This window comes from Podarcis vaucheri (assembly GCF_965113315.1).
Source record: "Podarcis vaucheri genome assembly, chromosome: 5".
Lineage (NCBI taxonomy): Eukaryota > Metazoa > Chordata > Lepidosauria > Squamata > Lacertidae > Podarcis > Podarcis vaucheri.
In genome coordinates, this window is record NC_138763.1 from 63,464,949 (window position 1) to 63,484,311 (window position 19,363).

The 19,363-nt window shown below is 42.2% G+C and overlaps 1 protein-coding gene across 4 annotated transcripts in view; it reads left to right on the forward strand.

The window, feature by feature from the left end:
• Positions 1-19,363, forward strand: part of INPP5A (inositol polyphosphate-5-phosphatase A) — a 235,039-nt gene that overhangs the window by 129,431 nt on the left and 86,245 nt on the right. For all 4 annotated transcript variants that reach the window (XM_082225339.1, XM_082225341.1, XM_082225340.1 and 1 more), the window contains exons 7-8: positions 7,034-7,086; positions 7,887-8,006. In XM_082225339.1, the coding sequence (XP_082081465.1) occupies positions 7,034-7,086; positions 7,887-8,006 (173 nt within the window). The remainder of the gene's footprint in view (positions 1-7,033; positions 7,087-7,886; positions 8,007-19,363) is intronic.

Genomic DNA, 19,363 nt, shown 5'->3' on the forward strand with positions numbered 1-19,363 from the left:
TCCCACAACTGACTTCCTCGTATACTCTTTGCAACTGGACCCACCCCTTGGGCATATTTGTGTGTGAAGTCCCAAGGCAAGGGTGGCTACTTTGCATGCTGAATTTTTCAGGGAAAATTTGCATCGACTTTACATTGTTGTGTGTTTACCCCCAGGCTTCTAATGTAACATTTATGTTCCTTTTTTTTTTTTTGCGGGTGGGGTAGTTTGCCCTTGGTTTAAGACTGATTTCTTTTCTTTTTATTACTGCCGCTTAAGGATGATCTAAAAGTAATTACAATGATTGAGGCATAATGCAATTCAAAATAATTACAGCCCACTGCATATAAAAGTAACAAAACTTTCTCTGCTGATTTATGGCTTCTCTTGGCTGTGCATGAATCTCAAACGATGCCTTTGGGAGCAACACTCCAGATAATGTTAGGTCATTTTTAAAAAGCAGATTTGTGTAGTCTATCAGGGCTGAGTAATTTCCCCCCCTCCATAGTGAGAAATTGGTTGTTATCATAGATCACCGATACTGCTCAAAGCTCTTGTGAAAGATGAATTAATTTCACTAATGCTTTAATGCAAACCTTTCATGGAGAAGGCTGTATGGTGATAACCTTACCACAGTCTCTCCTTTCTCAATGATGATTTATGTTGTCTTTTAGTAGATGAAACTGCCTGTATTCACAATCCGTCGGCTGGCTAAAGGAATCTTATTAACAGGAAAACTAGGGAGAGACTTAATATTGTGTAAGGTGAAAGATGCCAAACTCATTTCTTGGGGTGTGGAGTTGCTATATTCTAAAATCCAGATAACACATCGCTGAAGAACACAGATAGTCCTGAACAGTTTTGACGTTTGGTGCTTCTCTAGACACAGGCGTCCTGTTTTCTGAGATGGATCACTACATGAGTATCTCAGTGGGTTGAAATGGCAAATTTGAGAGTTGTTCCCCTGTTCGATCCCATGATCAGCTAAGCTCAAGCCCCCACCCCCCAAAAGGCTTGGCTTCTAATGGTTCAGTACCAGACATACACCCCTTCTCAAACTTTTGCTTGCAATGTGAATCTTGGAACAAATTTAAAACTACAGATTTGCCAGGATTTCTTAAAGCAACAGATGTTTCTAAGCCTGTTTTAGAGCTTCTATCTACTACTGCTAGGGAGTCTAGAAATGCAAGGATAAACATCTCTGCCATTTTTAGCATTCTTTGCCACTACTGTCTTCTTCAGTCACCCCACAACTTCTGGCTTAACTCAGTTGAGGGGTGGTGGAAGGGCTCACCACCACCCCACAATGACAAAAATAACATAAATGATACATGAGAAGACTGGTGTGAACACAAAGTGATGTGAAATTGATGCAGGCTCTTAGTGGTCATCATAATTTGCAGTGTTAGGGTCTTTTGAGTCTTGAAAGAAGAATGGTTTTCTAATTAGGAACTGAAATATACTTTCCATTCACCAGTATGAAGCACCTTGCCTTTAGGAAAGCAAGACCTTAATTTTTAACATATGGAGTTCTGCTCAATGGCGGAATTCATATGCACTAGTAGGAAAGCCTGCTTTCGTGGTGGTCTTCTTGGAGGAAGAGCGTTCTTCTTCAAGGAGGAGCAGAGGCCAGCTGATCAGTCTTTGTACTGATCCACACCATCTGTCCGTCTTCTTGGAGTTGTAGCAAGGCGATGCATAAGGAGAGACGAGGCTTCCCAGGAAGCTTTCGCTTTGCTTTTGGACTACAGTTCCCAGTGTCCCTGACATTTGGCCATGCAGACTGGAACAGGTGGCAGCTGGAATCTAACAATATGTAAAGAGTCGCAAGTTACCCTCTCCTGCTTTAAAGGAGTAATGCTGGGACTGAGATGCGTTTAGCAGGGGTCGCCAACGTAGTGCCTTTCAGATGTGGTGACCTGCATTTTCCATGACCATTGGTCTGGGAAGACTAGACTAGACTAGATGTAGACTAGAACATCTAGAAGGCACTACATTTGCCGCCCATGGGCTATGGGATGGACGCACGTGTGATAATGCACTGCCATGACCATGGAGGGGTTGTTAGCGCTACTAAATTCATCACAGTGCAGAATACCTCAATGAGCATAAATTTGCGACACTGTTAATTGTTCCCCTGTCCCACTGCTCAGAATACAGCCTTTGATGGGCCTAATCTTAAGGTGTCTACTGTTCCAGTTACACTTCTTCAGAAGCAGGAATCAGATTACTGCCACTGTCACTTCAAAACATCTTTCTTTTATCTCTCCTGCCTGGTATGGTTGAGTGAACCCCTGCTGGGTCACTGCTGTAAATTGATTTGGCTCCTTTCAGTAAAATGATGGTGAAAAGATGAATTAGGACGCTGTGCTACTCATTATCTAGCATGGCTTGTGTGCATTACTTACTGGTCCTGGTGATGCTTGTCACATTAATGTTTCCTGGACATCCCTTTTTACTTTTTAACAACTCGGGGTTATTTATGTTGCTGGCCTTCCTTTCCAGAAGGATCCATCTGATACCAACGCATGCTATTAAAGGTGTTTAAGATGTAGAATTGTTTAGTACTTCTCAACTTCCATAATAGACAGGGTTGCACAGGTTTCCCCCATTCTGTATTGCAGTTCTTTCATAGATTGGCTGTACTGCATTCTGCTCCATGTACCCCTCCCATGTTTAACCATTAAGCCAGAGGGAGAGCAGGCCCTCGCTCATTTGGTCCCACCACCACTGAACCCTTACAGCTCCATCACCCTGCCCCCAGGGGGCGGTTATGAGTGAAGCTTGCTCTACATGCAAAGGTACCCTTGTGATTTAGGGCCCTGTGCATCCCGGGTTGTAAATCATTGGCGGCAGCGGGCTACACATGGAAGGTCGGTTTTCCCCTCCAGAAGTCTTTGCCCCAACATGGCTGTGCTCTCCACCTCATACCGTTCTTAATCACATCAAGGAGAATGCCCAAAATATGGCTTCCCTTTTGCTTTTTTCTGATTATTCATGAGGGATGGCTATTGCTGCACTTTCCTGCTGCTTTTATAGGCAGTCATTTTTTTCTGTGTCAAAAAAACATGTACATAAGAGAACCCGCACATTAAAACACTCTTTATTTTTTGGTCCCCTCCCCGCAGACCTGCAATGGTTTATGTAATCACCTTATCATTTCTTTTATTTAATGGAGAGGTGCTTCCTTCCTTCCTTCTTTCTTTTTTTGTATGTTAGCGAGTCTCCTGATGTGCACTCTTTCCTATTCATTTAGCCACAGAGACCTATGTACATCTTTCCCCTTCTAGGAGATGACAAAGAGGTTGCTTTATGCTTCTGTGAAGCCAGACTGCCTCAGTAGTGCTAATTTCATTCTCTGTTACAAGCTTCCTTCTCCAGTGTCTTAGTGCTGATGTAATACAAAAATCTCCTTCCGTCCTTCCCTCCTTCCTTCCTTCCAGAACATTAGGGAACTGGATAAGAAGTGTTAGAATGCACTGCCTAATGTCTTCCCACTCCTCTTGTAGACCACTAAGGCCCAACAATTAGGGTTCTTGTTCATGAATGGAACCTACATATGAAGAGCTGTCTCTCCTCTTCTGACCTCCCCCCGCCAAAGCATGGGTGCTGGGAGTGAGGCCAATGGGCACAGCAGACTCCCCAGGTCTACACAGCTACACCCATGTGAAGCTAGTGCCCAAATAGCTCCAGTCCTGTCCAGTCCTGTCACAATCAGGTTTCATAAATGATCCACAACATAAATGCTGATCTCACCAGTTATCTGTGATGCATCAAAGCAATCAAACGGTCAGCTCACCATTACATAGCCACAACAGGGCTACAATAAAAAAAATTGCTTGCCAAAAATATTACCCTTTTCCTCTGTGTATTGCTCGTGAGTAGGAGCAACACTTGCTCTTTGGCTGTTTTTTGTGTGCAAAGCGAGGAGTAATTTTAAGTGTAAAGAACCCCAAATCTCTTGAAATACCACTTCATGGCAATAGTTTACTTTTAGGGGGGGTTTTAGGTCAAGGGCAAGATACTAATTGCTTCTCAGTATTTCACATTAGAAATTTATTCTGCTGAGTTCCTGCCTTAATTTCTATCAGTCAGACATGCAGAGTTAGATTTCATATATGACCCAGATCAACATAACCAGCATTGTATTGGTTATTTTATTGTATTATTTCATTGTTGTTGTAGACCACTTTGGGCCCTACACACAGAAAAGTGGTTTATAAGTGAAATAGATAAAAAATAGCGTGTTCTTGATCAAAATATCATGTCCCGTTGTGGAGGAAGGCATCTGAGCCAAATCTTACGTAGACATGATTCAATCTATGAATAAAAGATGATGGAAAATAAATCATTGTGCAATTTGCTTTTGCTGAACAACAACAAAAACAGAAACCTGTATTTGTGTGGGGTTTTTTCTTGTTTTTAAGTTCTGTCAGCAGCAGTGTTATGAAAGCAAAATTACAAGAAGTAACAACTGTTAGTCATATAGGTTTTGAGAAGAGTGAAGAAATCTACAGGAATAGTATGCCAAAGTGCTTTCCGAGCTCACTGGCGTTTGATGAAAAAGGAACTTGTTCAAAATACACATCACGTTTCTCTGTCTCTCTCTACTTCTCACACCCTTCATGTTGGCTGACTAAATCTGTTTAAATGCCCACTTCCTGATTGTGACTTTGCTTGGATAGCCCTTTGCTTCGGATTGGCCCTAACATCCATGGGGCAAGTGTACACTGGTCCTTTTTCTCAGAGATATCCCAGGAAAGGATGGACACAACCTTTGTCAGAGTGAAAGGTTCTGTAACCCAGTCTTGCCTTGAAGAGAATGTGCTGACAAAACATGGCCATCTCTGATACATCTACCAGTTGCAATGCATGGTTTGTATGTTGATTTGCTCATTCACAAGCAGGCTCAGCTCCAGTTTGGTATATTAACAGAATCCACTGGGACATTTTCACTAGCCACTAAAGGAGCATTTTTATTTTTATTCTGAAAGCTGATTAGAAAGTTGACAGATTGAACCAATGGCTCTTCATCAAAAAGAAGACGAAATCCGGAGTGATTTCTCACAATTGTTTGTCAGCTGATCTGTTTTTGTCCCACACAAGGTGACTGTAGCTAAAGATCATAAAATGGCCATGACAAATAACAGTGAGATACTTTTCAGGCATATCCTCAACACCCATGTCACGTCACGATGCAGCAGGTCTTATATCACCACGAATGTTTGTTCAGGACAGTTTCCTGCTATTAATACTCAAGAAGAAGCCTTCCTTCTTCAACAGGCTTGTGAAGTGTGTTAACTGGGTTGTTTTGCTATATGGACAAAATATTTTTATTAGGTGAGATCTAGAGAGTCCCAGCCCTTAGTTTAAGGTGCTCCTGAGCACACAATGTGGGGTATTCCAATTTCCACTGATTCCCCCTTCAGTCTCACACTATCTTCTGGAGGTCTCCTGACTCTCAAGAGTAGCTTTTGAGCTACTCAAATAAGGAACCAGGAAACCCACATTGTGCAAGCAGAATTTAGCTTGCACTTCTTGGAGTCCAAACCACAGTCGTCGTCTTCTTCTCCTTCTCCTCCTTCTCCTCCTTCTTCTTCTCCTTCTCCTTCTTCTATATTTCATTGCTTGGAACCCACTGTGAGCCTATAGAGCTGGGCAGGAAGTGGTTTTTCTTAACTAACTAACTAACTAACTAACTAACTAACTAACTAACCCTGTCTTCAGTTTGCATCCTAATTCTGTTTCTCTACCAGTGGAGTAAATTTGTGATCACCTTTCACAGACATGGAAAACAATTCTTTTTCTATGCCAACCCTACCACGGCTTGTCACAAATTGATTTGTTGGTGGAATGGAGCATAGCTTGCTTTGATGAATGGAATGTCACACCATAGATGCCTTGGGTTGTGGAGCCCTATGGAAAAAGAATGGCCTGGCGCGTTTCTATTTTCCCAGTATAGTTGCTACTTCATATTTAAGGAAAATTTACAAGGGATGTCATTTCTCCATGATTGACAGCTGTTCAGGAAAGATGTGACTGTGAGTGGCAGTGTCATGATATATGCAAAGATGATTGCAGTTTCTTTTAGAAGGTTCGGTACCATTATAATTTCCATGTGGGTGTTAAAATGTGTGTTGTATTTCTGTTTAACAAGAAAGAAATTTAGATGCTTGTTAAGAAAATAACAACTTGCTGTTAGGCCCACAAAAATATTTAGCTGCACTTTTTGTTGTTGTTGTTGTTGTTTGTTCATACATTGAGAGCACAGTCCAAAATATGTTACTGTCCAATTAATGTGAGAAGGATAAACATATGGTCCTCCAGATATCATTAGACTACAACGTGCATTGACTCCAGCCAACATGGCATGGCCAATGGCCAAGGGTGTTGGGAGTTGTAGTTTTCTTTCTGTGGCTGATATGGCCATCATGGCCAGAACAACTACAATTATATTGTAAAGCCCCCTGTGATCCTCAGATGAAGGGTGGTATAGATATTTAATATTAAAATAATAATAATCTGGTCCTGGGATCCTTCAGAAGGGCTGGTTTAAAAACTGAATAAGCAACAATAACAACAAAAACAATAATAGCAATAGTTGTGTGAAGGGGCAACATGACAGAAAGGGGCTGCAGCCATCATCTGGCAATGTGTGGCTCTGTTCTCTGCCTCACCTCTGCAGTCCATGCAGCAGAGAAGAAATCTGAGGTGGGGAAGACTACACCCTAGTCTCCGCCGTGTAGATGGCAGAACGGGGGGAGCTGGAAGCACTGCCCCATAACCCCTTTCTGCCCACATTGCCACTTCACAGAACAGCATGTGAAAAGAGCTTTAGTTTCCAAAGTAATGTTTAGATATGCCCTAAACTGTCACTGACATTGTTGCGCTGCAGCATGTGAGTTTGTTTGTTTGTAAAATTATTTTCAATACTCTCAGCACAAGTATATAAACCAATTTTTTATTTAGCCAACCGAAAGATTGACTCTGTTTTTCCCCCTTTCGTTTTCGGTATTTTAAATGTGTTTCTATTGCACTTTGTTTTGCTTTTCAGTGTAAGTGGTCCAGAAAAGGCTTCATACGAACTAGATGGTGTATTACTGACTGGTATGTAAAATGGAAGGTGTTTGTTTAAAAACAATGCATTTTGTATAGTTTCCAGTAGAATCAGGAAAGTTTCATTTCCCACCAAGCGGCAGGCACCTAAGTCGTTGCACATTTTTAAAACATGATTTTGTATATGGGCCATAAATGCTTTAGATTCCAACGTATAATATAATCAATGGATCCCGCTGTGCGGTGATAGATATTCGAATGAACATTTATAGGTTTACCATTTCATTTCCTGCTTTATAATTTCACATTGAACACTAATGTTTAATCCAAATTTAGATGTAATGGCAAACTACGGTTAGCAGAACCTAACCCTCACAAACCAGGTTCAGACCACTGTTTCGGATGCTAGTTTAATACTTGGTGGTGTTTGATATTTGTGAGACTGTAATATAATGGGCAAGATCTGTCACGCCAGTAGATATGACCAGATTCCCCTTTGTCCCCAACTCCAGTGGGGTGGGGGGTGGGGGCTCCAGAAGAGTCTGGAGGAAGGTTAAGTCCCATTGCCACAATTGGAAATCAGTTGCACAAGTGAGATGCCACAATTTGATATCGCCCTAGATATTTACGAGTTTTAAATGCACATACAAATGGAAACGCTGGCGGAGGTTTGCATATAGATCAGGCATATAGTGGCAGACTCATTTCAATTGATTTCATTGCTTGTGTTTCAAAATAGAGCTCGTGATCTGCAGTCACTCAAGATTGTAGTACAGTAAAACCAAATGCTTTCCCTCTTGCCTATGTCCTTACTTTTATTCTCAGTAAGTCTTCTCCTCCTTTTGTCACAGTGCCTTTGACTTGGTAAACATCCATCTTTTCCACGATGCTTCCAATTTAGTTGCTTGGGAAACAAGCCCGTCGGTTTACTCAGGAATAAGGCATAAGGCCCTCAGTTATGTACTTGACAGGTAGGTTGTCAACGCTCTTTTTTTAGCTTCTTTTATTGCCCTGCATTTTGCATTGTGTTCCAAATACGAAGTAATTATCGTTGCTGTGGCTTTGTCTTGAAATGTGGCCAACCTCCAGGGGATTAGGAGAACAAGCAATGAATAAGCAGCAGAGGATTTATTTTATTTTTAATTGCAAACTGTGGAAACGCCAAATATCTAGGGTTGTTCCTGAGTTTTACTCAAGAGTAGACCCATTGAAAGCAGTGGACCTAAGTTAGCCATGTTTATTAATTCCAGTGGGTCTACTCACTGAGTAGGTAGTCCTGAGGAGGGCAATAGTATTCCTGAGTAGGACTACCATTGGCTAGAACCTCCAGTCCCAGGAGCAGCTCGTCTGATGGGGCGGAGCTACAGCAATAGCTTACTGGCAGCAGCATCGCTACTGCTGAGAGGCTTTTGATGCAACTTTGCCCTACCAGGGCAGATGTGCCGGTCCAGTCCTATGAATTAACAAACTTACCAGATACATATTTCATTTTCTTTCCCCCAAAAAGCCAATGAACTGAGGAACATGTGAGTTACTCTGTTGCTGGAAAATTAGGTATAAAGAGAGCATTTGTACTGCTTCGGCAGCCCACTTACTGATACAGTTTCCTTGGAAATCCCATTAATTTGTAGGAAGCACTCTAAAGTTGGTGGTTGTGGATTTCTGCCAGCATCCTGTAATATCTTAAATATTTTCAATATATTTTAATCTGTCTTCCATACACCAAGCACTTTTCTGCTTCTTGTTGCCATGCACTATTATTCTCATTTTATAGGGGCTTAATCGTTTTATTTCTGGTGCTTTATTTGGTATGGTCAAATGTTTGTTGCCCAGAGAACTCAAGTTGAAGGGTAGTCTGCAAATATCATTACTAATAATAGGTAAGAAACTGAGAATGGACTGCTAATTTGCTGAAGGCCACTTAGGGCATCTGTGGTTGATCTCCGGCTGCTAATTGTGTCACCTTTGCGTAACTCAAAGTGTTAGTGCATATTTGGTTACAACTCAGCTTTGCGCATTGGTTCATATTGTATCTGATCATCAACCTAGGAAAATGCAAGAATTTTTAGAATAGTCTTAGAAACCCTGATTGCTTTTCCCCTCCCAAAGCTAAGAAACCTTCTATAAAGCTTAGTATTAAATGTAAACTAAATGTTTAGCACTGACCAGTTCTTCCTGCCTTTTTACATCTGCAAGGTGGAGGACGTTGTTAGCTAGAACAAACGTGGGTGTGGGTGTGGGTGTGTGTGTGTGTGTGAGAGAGAGAGAGAGAGAGAGAAAAAAAAAAATAGAATTTGGCATGAGGCTTGGATAGCTTACACGAGTTGTCTGGTAGAAGACTGATGTACTGCCTTGGTTGGCATGCCCCAACCTCTCTGGTTAAGGAGTCTACAAACTGTTCTTCCCCTCACTCAATCCCAGAACTAGAAATTCGACGAGTGTAGTTGTCATTTTTAATTCTAATATGGGGTGGTTTGGCCTCAATCTTTTCACCGTGCGTACTAAATTAACAGAGCAAGAATGCTCGGGTTCTCACACCAGTTCAGGCATAGCCAGATCTGTGTTAAGTGATCCTGTGAGTGCAACTCTTCCTTAAGAATTTAAGAAGTGCTTTGCGGGAGGAGATTTACATCCACCTGGTCCGGCATTCTTTGCAAAGATCCTAGCAACCAGCAAGCACTAGGTGGTCCACTGGAAATTGGCCTGTAGCCCACATCTGGACCATGATTGGCTGTCTGTCCCCCCCTCCCCCCTCATAATGTACGTTATATTATTAATTGCCCTGACTAGCTAGACTTCCTTCAGGCTAATATTATTCGAGGTGAAATAATTATTCATACTTTTTTTTCCATCTGGTGTTTATTCCTCCATCTCTTCTTGTGGTCTAAAGGACCTGACAGAGCTGTAAAGCGCTTTTGCGTTGTTGTTTTTAACTTGCACTGTGTGTTTCCTTTTAGCTCTTTTGGAGACATTTAGACACACACACACCCCTCCACAAATGCCTCCGCAAGCAAGATTGAGGGCTAAACAGTGTTAACCGCGGGTCAAGGGTGTCATGGCGGTAGATCATTAGAATGTGACAGTGCCAAAACCAGACCCAGCTCTCCTGCCTTTTCAGGAAAAGAAGAAGAAGAAAACCCTCCATTTTTTAGGTGGCACTACCACTGTGGGGGCTTACATTCACATAGATTGCTCATTTTGAGAAAGCAGCCAGCCGCAGATCCGGACCTCCGTAGTGAAATGATGGGCTGCCCGGCACAAAAGGGGAGTTCTGTAAGAGCAGTGAATAATGGGAAACCCCTTTCATCAGCACTGCTAACCTTTTGGCAGCCACCAGCAAACTCTATTCTGATCTGCTGATTGGGGAGGACAATACACTGGAGCTCACTTTGAATGAATGCTACCACCAACAGTGCCCCCATTCAGAAGGTTTTGGGAACCATCTTGGACCATTGTCTGCCATCACTCCTTCAGACAGTAGGAAAGTGGAAAGTGAGAGTATCTATAGGAAAGAAACTACTTCTTTTCTTGGCTTTTAATCTCCCTTTAAAGCTTCATAGATCTACATTTCCAGCTGAGCTACAGGAGCAATGGCGGTGCCAGATAAACACAGAAGAGAGAAGGTTTCAAGGCAGGCCTTTAAATCCCCTTATCTTCATGCCCTACTAATGCAGATTTAGTGCTGTTAAAACCAGAGGCTGATAAGTCTTTTCCTCTAAAGCCTTTAAACTGCTAAAGAGCATTTAACAGCCACTGCAGTTCAAGCTTTCGGGAACAATGCTGAGAAGGAAAAGAGTTTAATGAGCTAAACCCCTCACTGAATGAAACTGAAACATCTTTTCACAGTTGATTTAAGTCGCTGTGGGAGTAAGTGAAGCAGTCCTGTCTGCTGGGCTCATCTTGGCCAGTGTGAACAGCCAGTTAAATAGCAGCAATTTATGCAAGACTGAAGTGACCATCATAGGCTGCATTCCCGTCTTAATTATTTGCAAAAAGGAAACAAATGCAAATGAACTTTTAAGGGGAGGGGGCGGAATAGGGTGGATAAAAAGAGTTGAACCTACCAAAAAGAAGAAGAAAAAGGCACATGTTGTATGAAGTAGTTATAATGTAGTTTAACATTTGGGGGTTTAAAACTGCTGAAAATCATGACCACAGAGAAAAAGCTGGTACATTGATAAAGAGAATCAAATTTTCCAAAAGGAAAACAGAGCAGGTCTATAGTGCACTTTTAATTATTTTTTAAAGCTGCTGTAGAATGGTTTTGTTAGCTGTACAGTGCTAAATGTGGACACATATATAGCTTTACCAGTTGGAAAGCAATTTAAAAGCTTTATAGTAAGAACAGCACCAAACCTCAGAAGCTTCTCATGGAAACGCTTTCTGTCACGCTCTGTTCTTACGTTTTTCTGACCTAACAAAAAAACAATTGCTCGTTAAATTTTTGAAAGACGCTTTGGAAACAGAATTTGCTCTTCACAACGTTGCATAGCTACTATTTACAATTCTTAGCATTTCCCCCTGAATCATAGAGAGCTTTTGCTATTTTGAATCAGATCTGCATTCTAGCGGAGAGAGAAGGAACTCAACCAAGACACTTTTCACCCAAGCAAGAACTGAAGGATTTGGGTACATTCAGCAAAAATTATAGTTGCATCCAGGATGCTGAGACACCAGCCAGAGACTGTTCTTGTTGTTCCAATCTCTGAAACATCCTGAAGTTACTTAGAGTGGGGGGGGGGAATGCTGTGTGTCTCTCCCCCCCCCCCCCGCTTTCGAACATGACAGTGCCCTTCTGTTTTAAAGAAAAAAACGTAGCTTGGTCTAGTTGAACAGAAACATTTTTTTTTATTCTTTTATTTTATTTTACATTACAACTGTGAAATCTTGGCATAAAGCCCTGCTTTGTGACCTTCATTATTTTCTCACAAATATAGTCCATTGTAACATTGCTGAAGTTAATTTGATCAACATTGGGACATTTAACTTTTATGTCCAGTCAAAGGAGCTGTTTCATGCTCATTTTGAGTATTCAAAAGAAATGATTGCCAGAAAAATAATGTTACTATTAACAATTCAAAGCAATTAGTTTCCCAGGGTGAGGAGATGTGAGGCATAGGCTCCACACAGCAATTCTTTGTCATTTTATGGATGCTCATCAGTCAACTGTCACATCTTCTCAAAGGCCCCTCCGATCTAAATGTTTCTCTTTGGGCTTTTCCCAGAACTTGCAGCTGAATGAGAGGAAGAAAAGCCACTTCGTTTCTAGGCAGAGGCAAACCTTGTGTTAAAGATCTGGGTCATTTGAGCAATTGGAGGGCCTGGAGTGTTTGTAAATACTCCTTTATTCTTGTTATTTATATTGCTGTTGTTGTTGTTATTATTATTATTTAAAGCAGGGAAACTGTAACGTGAGCAGTCTCTCTTGGCAGAGATTTAAATAAGTAGCCAGATATATTTTAGCTTCTAGCCAAAGACACAGTGCATGTTTACTCAGGTGCAAGTCCCACAGTGTTCAGTGGGACTTAGCAAATATGGTTGCATCCTGGATCTGCAGATATCGCTACAATTTTAAAGGGTTTTTCCCCAGCACATCAAATAGGATGACAACTTTTAATCAAACTCATTGGGCCATCTCAACTTTTATCTTCTTTGCTTTCCTCCTGCTCCTTTATTTTTATAAGGGTCTAAAATAGGTATATTTGTACCTTATCCCTCAAATAAGGGATTTCTGCCTAGGTATCTTCTTACATTCTGTTTTGTCATCAATGCCTGATGATGTTTGTGTCGTCATCGTCGTCCCCCCCCCCTCTCTCTCTCTCTCTCTGTGTGTGTGTGTGTGTTTTCTGTCTTTTACTAGTTCATCTTTATAGGTGCCTGACACCACTGGGCAGAAAGTCATGAATGTTTGTTATTCAGATAGCACAGACAAACAGAACACAATCCACACACTGGTTTTGTACACTCTGCAAATAGTGCAGTGCATAGAGAAATGCAATCCTAGGCCACGGTTTGAAGAATCGTGTGGTTAGCTCCCTGTACCCACCATAGCCAGTTTGTAATGTTGGGGGGGGGCAGAGAGAGAGAAATAGCACTGGCCATTAGTAGCTGCAACTCCCTGGGCATTTGTTCTTCTTGTATTTAGGTTAGAAACAGGGGTGGAGGAAGGGGGTGCGGTCGGTGCAGGCCGCCCTGGGTGTTACCACTGAGGGGGTGACAAAATGCTGGGCAGCACTCACTGTGCAGCCTGCAGCACACCCGAGCCACACGACTCTCCGCGCTGCCCAAACAGTCCGTCCCCTGCCTCCCCCCCAGTTGTAAGGCGGCTGAGTGGGAGGAGGCAGGCAGGCTCCGGAGGCCCCGCGGTGTGCCCCACCCCTATGGGCGGCTCGCCCCAGGCGCCTAAGTGGCTTCCTCTGCCGCTGGTTAGAAAGCATGGATTGTTGTTGCATATTACAATCTCCATGTAAGAAAATGTGAAGCCAGGGGCGCGGACTTATAAAAAATATTGGGGGGGGGGCGGGAAAGCTCATGAATAATAAATAAGCTCATGAATATGCAGATAAAGTGGCGGCGCCTCCTCGTGAGCGAATAGGGGAGAGCGTGCTGCGCCTATTAATCAGCTCCGAAGGAAATTGGGTGGAGCTTTTGCTCGGGAGGGAGGGCAGGAGGCATGCAGCCCGACCCTGTGCATTTTGGGCTGGGGGAGGGGCGGCGGTGGCGCTCTGCTGGAGGGGCGCCCGAGATTTTTTGAGGGGGCTCGGGCCCCCTCAGGCCCCATGGAGTCGGCGCCTATGTGTGAAGCACCAGGCAGTTAATCGAGGGTGTGATTATCATCCTATTGCTGAACTTATTTGATTTCTTCTTCTTGAACTTGGCATGAGCTATATAACACTGAGATAAATACACAACAATTATGCTTCATGGAGTTTTGAATAGTAACTAACTGGCCAAAAAAAACCACCCCATAGTTTTACCCTGCTTATCCAGTTACTCCCACCAGAGCTGTTAATTTGGATCCACAGGACAGTCTCAGCACAAAGATTTAGACTTATGAGTCATAGGATCATTCTTATGAATGAACCGCTTCCCTACAAATCTTCAAACTGCACATGTTGGATCCATGCTAATCTGTGAATCGGGGCATAATTATCTTCAGATTCCACATGAATACAATACCAAAATATGTGTTTTAGGATATGTTTAGAAGTACAAACATTGATGTAAAATTTGTATTGAATTACAAATCTTTGTACGGTTTCTTTAAATAAATAAACCACAGATGGATGCAAAAATGGGACAGAGTGGACATATTATCTGTTCTAACTAAAAGCATTCTTTCTCGAATGAAAACAGTTCTCACATACAGCAGCATTGCCCATTTCAGTAGGAGTAGAGTTGTGTTTTATTGTAGCAGAATTGACAAGTGCTTATATCATTATACATATCTAACATTGCATTAGGTGAATGTCAGTGTCAGATAAGATCATGGTTTTGTCAATAGAAGGGAAATATCGTTCCAACTAAAGTGAGCCAGTTTTCGAGCTCTAAAAATTGATTTTTATAGCTCTTCTTGTAATCCTTTCCCTGAATTACATATATATTATTGATGTGGTCTTTCTTGCCATCTTAATATCTGCTGACATGGTAATTAATTAAAAAAAATAGCCTTTTTGTTGTTGTTCCTGTGGCACTATATTGAAATTAAAAGTGAACTCGCATATTAGTTAAACGGTGCTGGCAAATGCCCTGAGTATTAAGATGATTACCTAAGCCTCTTGACAACACCTTTCATCTTGTTGTTTGCTATTTGACCTTTTGAAATGTTTTTTTTTTGTATTATTAATAGGTTTTGGTTATTATATTTTTTTTCTAAAAAAGCAAGAGGTTCAAGAATATGATAAAGTTGAGCTTTTTAATGTCAGTGTTACAACATTTCAGACGTGTCAGTGAAAGCACTTTCATTAGGCCTTTTTCATTTGCTCTTAGATTGTCATCAATTATGTTTCCCCTTTAAGGAAGGATTGTTGCTAGACAGTCCTTTCTAGATGTGTTCTGCAGGCCATAGTCGCAAGTAGGATTGTTCAGGAGTACAGGGCAAGGTTCTTCTAAGAAATTCCAAGAACTATAGAACATGAGAAAAGCCCTGTTAGGACAGGCCAAAAACTTACCTAATCCAGAACCCTGTTATTTCTCACAGGGACAAACCAAATTTTTACTGCTGTTACCAACAAGTGGTCTTCCAGGGTTAGGCATGCCATGATGACTAGTAACCAATGAAAGCGTTACCCTCCATGATCTTGTCTAATGCCCTTTTAAAACCATGCCTGCTGTGCAAAGAAGTACACCGTATTTTTTGCTCTATAGGACTCACCAGACGATAAGACGCACCTAGTTTTGGGGAGAGGAAAACAAGAAAAAAAATATTCTGAATCCCAGAAGCCAGAACAGCAAAACAGCAAGAGGGATCTGGCTTCTGGGATAGCCTTTTGCTGTTCTGGCTTCTGGGATAGTCGCTGAAGCCTCTCCCCGGCAGCGGGATGAAGGCTCCCCCTGCCAAGAAGAGTCTGTGCACGGGTAAGCTGTCCTCTGTCCCTTCCCCCATCTCCCGCAAGAGCCACGCGCTCTTTAAAGGGAGGCTCTTGGGGGCTTTTCTGGAAAGTGGGGCAAGAGCCGCGCAAAGCCTCCACAGAGCATGGGGAGCCTTCATTCCCATGCCCTGCGGAGGCTTTGCGGGGCTATCCAAATGCCAGAATAGCTAGAGGGAGCGCTGCGCAGTCCTCCCTCTCGCTGTTCTAGCTTTGTGCGAAGCCTCCGCAGGGCAGCAGGATGAAGGCACCCTGTTCTGGCTTAGCCACGCAGCCTGCATTCGCTCCATAAGACGCACACACATTTTCCCTTCCTTTTTAGGAGGGAAAAAGTGTGTCTTATAGAGCGAAAAATACGGTACTTCCTTCCATCTACCGACGTGGTAATCTGCCTTACGCTGAGACAGGCCATTGGTCCTTGTAGCTCGGTAATGTCTACTCTATTCCACAGAAGCTCTTTGGGGTTTCAAACACACACTCTTAGCACTGAACTAGGGCCAGTACCTGTGGTTCTTTACTTCCAGGCCCTTATTTATTGCTACTCATCTGCCTTTCTCTCTAGAGTAGTGCTATGCCGAAACCTGTCCTCCAACCTTCTGTCACTGTGAAAAAGGCACCCATCTTTCTGCCGAGAGAGAGAGAGGGGGGGTGACTTTTGATGGGTGAGAGTTGGGTTTACATTGTCATTGCAAGGTGGCTGAGGTGAATGTGGCCCATGTGTGGTTTTGTTTATTCCATTAAATGTTTCTCGTGTTCTGCAGCCTCCTCAGCTGCCTGCTTTCCTGATCCAAACTTACCTCATGATGTCTTCTCCAGAATCTTCAACAGGAGGCCATGGAGACTAGATACTGAGCTCCTGAGATTGGTGCCCTCAACCATTTTGGGTGGTATGCTAGTTACATGTCCCATCAGCATAAGGAGTCTGCTTGTCAAACAGACATTTTCACCCTCTTTTCGCACTCTGCGCCCTCCTCAAATCTGCTCCAGAGGGTTGGGGAAACCCCTAGAACGAAATTTAAGGGGGTGCACGGGCAGAGGAGAGAGGGATAACATTGCTTTGTGCAAACAGAAATATTTGTGCTGATGGAACATTTGTGTAGAACTACGCAGGATACAATGCTTTGTAGCTGAGGGAAGTCCTTTTTTTACCTTAAAAATGTGCACAGTGATTTCTTTAAAAGTAAAAAATAAAAAAGACAGTTGTCTGGCATATGGTAGGCACCCTCCCCATTTTCCCATGCTTACAGAGGATTTGTCAAGAAATACAAGCACCCAGGAAGGCTGCAGAGTAACTGGATAGATGGTTTGTAGACTGAAAGACAGGACACTCACAAGCATTCATTTGATTACCATGAAAGTAAGGCAGCCCTGCATCCCACCCATGAGAATTTCACTTAAATGTTATCTCATTATTTTTGGATAATATTTCTTTTCTCATAAACTTATGGAGAACAGGTACTTTAGACCAGGCACATTACAGATCTATCAGTAAAACCATCAGTATGGAGCACTGTTTTGAAACATTTGCCATTCCACATGCCTTCACTGCGTCTTGGCCAAGGGGCCAAGGACTGAGCCAAACACTCCCCCTGGGGGAAGAGAGCTCCCTAGCTGTCCCATCACAACAGAGGAAGCTTGGCCCTTGTGGTGGGCACTTAGAAGAGGGTTTCTCAAGAGTGTGAGTTCATGCATGGTGATAAATTCCTGGAAGCATTTACCGTAATCATCTTATTTGTCCTTATATTCAGCAATATAAGTCTAGTGTCTCTTAATCCAAACATTCTCTTTCCTTTGGAGCTGAAAAACGCTTCCTATCTATACTTTCTATAAAGAGCAAATAAAAAATCCAACATCCTCTATCCGATAACCTTTCTGTGACCTTCATTCTGGAACCACATTGAGATCCCTTTCTTGTCATTTCAAAAAAGGGGGTTTGGATTTAGCATCCTTCATGTATGCAAACACTCCTATTGTCTCTACTTATCTCAACGGCTTTCTAAACCTTTCAGGGAGGATACATAATGTGAAAAGAATTGTTTAGGCTTGCATGTTGAGACCTACTGCAGCTTTATTCTTTTACTAGATTCAAATTGAAATAGACTCTGGCTTCAAAGTTTAGATTAACTTGAAAGTAGGACAAGTCGTTTAAGCAACAACAAAAATACCACCAAACACTAACACCAAAGTGATACAATTAGTTGGTCGCGTTGTTTGGCTTCTTGTCAAAGCTACAGTATTTCTTGTCTTAAAAGCATTTATTTCATTTTTTAATTATTTTTAATGTTAAATAATTGCCATGCTCTTCTATAAAAGCAACTTTACAGATGTCATGGTACGTTTTTGTGTCAGCTGCCTTAGTAGATTTAATATGCAGTATGGGACTTTCAGAACATTACAAAGCTCCCTTTAAATATGTTTTGAAAAGAGTTTAAACTCTTCTCTGCGTCGCTGCTGAGTTAGCAATGGCTTTGTGTGCTTGAATTTCATACTAAATATTTGCTCATTATTATTATTTCCGTGTGTGTGTGTGTGTGGTGTGTGTGTGTGTGTGTGTGTGTGTCTCCTTTCAGTGTGTGTGTGTGTGTGTGTGTATTCCTCTTTCATTGTTAACATCAAATTACCCTCCAATGCTGCTTAATGTCACTGCCTTCATTGGTACACAAAGCACACCCATGGTGGGAATTGCCAGCTCTCAGAAAAGTAGACATATAAACATGAGAGTAGATAAAATATTAATCTTTAGCCTCCCAAGTTTTCCATACAATTTCCATGACTGTGCGAATTAAATAATGTTGACCTCCAAATTGTTTCTTCCCTAGATATGTGACAATGCTGCTTCTTTCTTTTTTTCTCCTTCCATTCATCCTGTTTGGCCTGAGGTTGGGATTTTTGTTTTGTTTTGTTATTCATTAAAAAAAAAAAAAAGAGTGAGAGAAGAACCCCCTTTTCATTGGTGTCAAGCTAGGATGAATCGGCCAGGGGAAGCATGTTTATAGACTGTGTGAAGAACTTTGTCTTTGTGTGGGAATGTTGGTGACACTGTTACTGCTTGCCTGAATGAACTGCGATGACGTGGGTAATAAGGTATCCTGCTGAGAGCCACAGCAGGCCCTTCCCAGACCTCCCACTTAATGCCATTCAGCTCCAGCCCAGTGTAGCTAATTTTTCCCATTCCCTCAATTCTTTTGGCCCCCTTACAAACAGAAAAGTCAACTTTTCACACCGAAGGCGAGATAAGTGCTTTAGGAAATAATCTTGTAAACAGAATGTTACCTTCTGACCTGCAGCTGATACCTTGACTCGGGACAAAACCCACTAGCCTATTGCATTAGACATGGCTATTAAAGGAATAATGCAGCTGATCCTCCTTTCAAAGTGCGCTGAGAAATGGTTTAGCCAGATCACTGTGCCTCTTGTCACACTGAATCATGTTCAGCAGCTCCCCAACACACACACACACAGAGCTGATACGCAACTGCTTCCTTCTTCCATCACCCCTCCCCAAAATCCTGTCCATCTCGGTTGCAGTATCTGAGGGAATAAGTGGCGAAAGCCAGCTACATCTCTCCTTGTCTTATTATTCCCTTGGAACGCTGAAATGAACTTGAGGGCATAAAATACATATTGCGGAAGCCAGACAAAATCCTATGGACCTTAAACCACCTTGCTGCAAATTTTGAGTGGCATTTATGGAATAAAGTTTAATTACTTTCAAGGTTACATTTCACTTTTTTTGCATA